The sequence below is a fragment of the Octopus bimaculoides genome, chromosome 11 (genome assembly GCF_001194135.2).
Source record: "Octopus bimaculoides isolate UCB-OBI-ISO-001 chromosome 11, ASM119413v2, whole genome shotgun sequence".
Taxonomy (NCBI): Eukaryota; Metazoa; Mollusca; class Cephalopoda; order Octopoda; family Octopodidae; genus Octopus; species Octopus bimaculoides.
In genome coordinates, this window is record NC_068991.1 from 9,808,032 (window position 1) to 9,812,896 (window position 4,865).

Sequence of the window (4,865 nt, forward strand, 5' to 3'; positions counted from 1 at the left end):
AGGTAATTAAGGTAAGGTAAGGTAAGGTAAGGTGGTCAGGTGTTGTCGAGATTTATTATAACTCTTGGGTTGGGAGTGAAAAAAATGAAGGAAGTATCCACAGGCTTCCAAGCTGTGGGTCCCTCTGGCGGTTTCCTCTACGTCTTTGTAGCTTTAGAGTCATTGTGATCGCAACTGTTGTTATCTTCACGACTCATCGCCAACTTCTTCATCTGACGAATAACTGCTGTCGCATTGTAGGCTTGCTTTAAATGAAAACAAGAAGCAGAAAAAAAGATTAAAATCAAATTAGAGTGAAGGCATCTGATAGTAACATTGGCACAAAGACCTCAAAATATGTGGGGCAGCAGGATTGGGGTTGAATAAATCAAACACAATACATTATTATATAGTTGATAGTGTAGCAAACTCATAAGAGGCGGAGAGAGGACGTAAGTTCGTTTACCCGAACATGAGAAATTATTGATTTCTCATTGGTTAAAAATTACTGCCCATATACGAATTATGAACTTCGTTGAAGAAATCTTTGACGGGGTTACGGTTCTATGATTCGTGTATGAGTAGTTATAAAACCCCTGATTTTCGGCAAACTCTCCAGTGATCGTTGGATGCTACTAAAATCCACGACACTCACCCTTTTGAGTATCGGCTAATATATATGCCATGTTCAATACTCAAATCATGACAATAGTATGACTGGTGAACGATAGTGTTGTTGGCTACATTGGTTCACTGCATGCCTGACGGTACCAGTGACAAGGGATTGTCTGTAATTTGATGTAAAACAAACATTATAAAGAACTTGCTTTGAGAAGTACCAGCTTTTCCGTTATCTCACTGATATTTTACATCCTTTGCCACTACACATCATTGAAAAATATTCATATAAACACACAGAGACAGTAATGTAAAGTGACATTATTAACCGTTGAACTATGCTGCATATATACATACATATATATAGTGTGTGATTGTGTGTGTGTCAAAGATTAGTAATAATTATTATTACTAATATTAGCAGTTTATAACAGAATTCGAGGAACACTACTCAAAATACTTTGGTGCACTAGCGTAGCTGGAGTGTGTGCCGCCGGAGGCGGCCCTTCAATTTGCCACCTCCGGACCTCACAAAAACTACATATTGCCTACAGCAATAGCCTACAACAGGATGAAACCCTAATTTAAGTTGAATTTAGTATAACTTGGAAAAATCTCATCAAATCTCTTTAGAATAGGGTCTATTCTAAAGATTTATTAAAGAAAATACATACACACACATCATAAATACATACATACATAGGACTGAATCTAGATAAAGCTTTTAATTTATATTTACCTTCCATTTAATTTTTGCAAAATTCTTTTTCATTTGGGCGCTGACTGATGCATGAATATTCTTGTCCAATGCAGTATTTCCACTAATCCTACAATTGGAATATCACATTTAATTATTAATATTAATTACATAATCAACAACGAACACCAACAATAACAACAGTATTTTACACCACCACTTAGTTGAAAATGTCACAAAATATACAGATAGGAATATTTAGATAAATAGCTATGTTGATAACCACACATACACACATACAGACAATATATATGTTTATATATCTGTTCTTTAAACATATTAAAGTGTTTTATTACTTTTTCAGACTGGCAGAGTTAGACAGAGTTTATTGAGGCAGACTTTCTATCGTTGGCTGTCTTTGCTGTGTCCAAGCAACATCAGATTCCCCATGGTCAGACATGTTTTTGCAGAATATTGGTTTTCGAACAGTTTTAGTTATAATAAAAAAGAAGAAAAAAAAACAAAAACACAGCACCCATGACTTTCAAAAACATTTTTTTCACACTCAGAATTGCTGAAGCATGAAATAAACTACCTGCATCAATTGTTAACCGTCAGAACACTACATCCTTCAAAACTGCCGTGCTTCCTGAAATTCACCAGCCTGATTCCCCACCACTATTTTTTTAAAGTCGCATTCACTGTTCACGTTTTGTGCATGTTCTATGTACAATTCATGACTTTTGGTTACTTATTCTGATGAGTTGTAATACACCTGAGCACAGTATATAATAACTTCATTATCATTATGATGGCAAGCTACAGAATCATTAGGATACCAGGCAAAATGCTTTGTAGCATTTCATCTGTCTTTATATTCTGGGTTCAAATTCCCTGTGCCCAAATTATTATTATTATTATTATTACCACCTCTGCCTTAGTGAAGGCGGAGGTATTGTTTTCAGTTGTGTTTGTTTGTCTGTGGAGAAGATATATCAAGAACCGTTGGATGGATTTGGATGAAACTTGCAGTGATGTTTGGCCTCGATCCGGTACTGGACAAAGATTCTGGATTATTTTCCTGTTGTTTTCATTTTTGAGAGTGGTCAGGTTCATTTTTAGTTTTCTCCTTTGTGAGAGCAATTGAGTTTATTTCAGATATTCACATTTAAAAAAAATCTCTGGATAATCGTTGAGAGGATGTTGGTGTTGCCTTGGCAGGGGTTTGCACTCTCTGAGTGCTCTTATTATTATTATTATTATTATTATTATTATTATTATTATTATTATTATTATTAAGGCAGTGAGCTGACAGAATTGTTAGAACGCTGGCCAAAATGCTAAGCGTTATTTTGCCTGTCGCTACGTTCTGAGTTCAAATTCTGCCAAGGTCGACTTTGCCTTTCATCCTTTCAGAGTCGATAAAATAAGTGCCAGTGAAACACTGGGATCAATGTAATCGATAGTCCCCTTCCACAAAATTTCAGGCCTTGTGCTTTTAGTAGAAAGGATTATTATTCTTAAGTTTCTTTATGTCCCCTTTAGTATCTGATGTCATATAAGATGCTCTCTCTCTCTCTTTTACTCTTCTACCTGTTTCAGTCATTTAACTGCGGCCATGCTGGAGCACCGCCTTTAGTCAAGAAAATCGACCCCGGGACTTATTCTTAGTAAATAATAAAGACAAAATAAAAACCAGTATTTAGTATATTTAAAATAAGGCTAACAAGAGTCAGCTCCCCTATACACTAAGAAAATAACTATAAATCAGCTTTAATTCACAATGAGTAGGTAAATGGGAAGGGACACTACTCTATGTATTTCTACGTCTCACGAAACAATTGAAGTCAGCTGTAAGTGGAGCTCGACAGGAAAGACGCTTGATATGCTAGAAATAGCAGCCAAATTTTCCTCAAATCATAGGTACAATAGTTATACATACTGCTTAAAAGGGATGGTCATGGCTAGATTGCCTTTGCACATCGGCCTCTCATTCAAGGTTGACATGGACAAAGACAATAAAGAGAGCAAACTGGAGTGCTTCTGTGTGAACACACGACTTGCTAGAAACAACAGTCATCTCTCTCTCTCAGACCACAACTTACCGACTTAAATAAGGAACAACACATGCGGTAATGCACTCCAAGCTATTCAATGATCGAATGAAATATCATTAATTAACTGGTACATATTTTATTAACTCTGGGAAAAGAAAGGAAAAATATTTATCTTGGCAGGATTCAAACTTGGGAATTAAAAGGGTGGAACTAAATACCATAAGGTATTTATCCTGTTCATGTCTATCCTATTTATTTTGTTTGTCCCACCAAACTTGTGTGTTTGTGTTTGTGTGTGCTATGATAATAATAACTTAATTTCTGACTGCTATATATTACTCTACCCTTTACTTGTTTCAGTCATTTGACTGCGGCCATGCTGGAGCACCGCCTTAAGTCGAGCAAATCGACCCCAGGACTTATTCTTTGGAAGCCTAGTACTTATTCTATCGGTCTCTTTTGCCGAACCACTAAGTTACGGTTGACGCAAACACACCAGCATCGGTTGTCAAGCTATGCTGGGGAGACAAACACAGACACACAAACGCACACACACACACACATATATATATACATATATACGATGGGCTTCTTTCAGTTTCCGTCTACCCGAGGCTAGAGTAGAAGACACTTGCCCAAGGTGCCACACAGTGGGACGGAACCCAGAACCATGTGGTCGGTGGGGAAAGTAAGTACATTTTCTCCCAGAAGCTGTCAATAAATTGTGAAAGGATCTGTTCTTCCATACCTGAAGCTTTCTAATATTTCAAGGAAGATGATGATGATGATGTGAATGATTGAAGCAACTTACCATGGATGAGCAAGAGCCTGTTTGCAAGTATACCGCATTGTGGCATCTTTACACATGAGGTTTTTTATAAAATCTGTTGCTGAAATATGGAATTGGAAGAATAAATATAGAATTGTATGCAACAATAAAAAAAAAGGAAAAAAAAAAAATAGCATAAAATGTAAGTTTGTTACAGTAGAAATATAATGTAGCCCAGATTTCATGACTGATGAAAAGTGAAAAGTAAGATTTGCTTTTTTGAAGTCCATGAAATTTGCGATATAAAAAATAGATATAAAAAAAAATATTATAGAATATAATAATTTTAATATCAGTAAGAAACCAAAAATAAGGTAAAACAGTTCAGGTATTAGAAGTGCTACAGCATGGCCTTTGCTATGATACCTAAAACAAACAAAAAGATCCATAAGAAAGAAAGCAAATAAACCAGGATCCAAGAAAACTAATGACGGTCTGTGCTAGAACAAAAGAGACTCTCTTACTCTTTTACTTGTTTCAGTCCTTTGACTGCAGCCATGCTGGAGCACTGCTTTTAGTCGAGCAAATCGACCCCAGGACTTATTCTTTGTAAGCCTAGTACTTATTCTATCGGTCTCTTTTGCTGAACCGCTAAGTTACGGGGACGTAAACACACCAGCATTAGTTGTCAATCGATGTTGGGGGGACAAACACAGACACACAAACATATACACACACACATACA

At 36.3% G+C, this 4,865-nt stretch overlaps 1 protein-coding gene across 1 annotated transcript in view; it reads right to left on the reverse strand.

Annotated features, from left to right (window-relative positions):
• LOC106883616 (calcium/calmodulin-dependent protein kinase type 1) overlaps positions 1–4,865 on the reverse strand; it is a 59,836-nt gene continuing 54,971 nt past the window's right edge. Inside the window, exons 8-10 of the mRNA XM_052971522.1 lie at positions 4,163–4,241; positions 1,337–1,424; positions 1–245 (exon numbers count right to left, since the gene is read on the reverse strand). Coding sequence (XP_052827482.1) covers positions 138–245; positions 1,337–1,424; positions 4,163–4,241 — 275 coding nt within the window. The 3' untranslated portion in view covers positions 1–137. The remainder of the gene's footprint in view (positions 246–1,336; positions 1,425–4,162; positions 4,242–4,865) is intronic.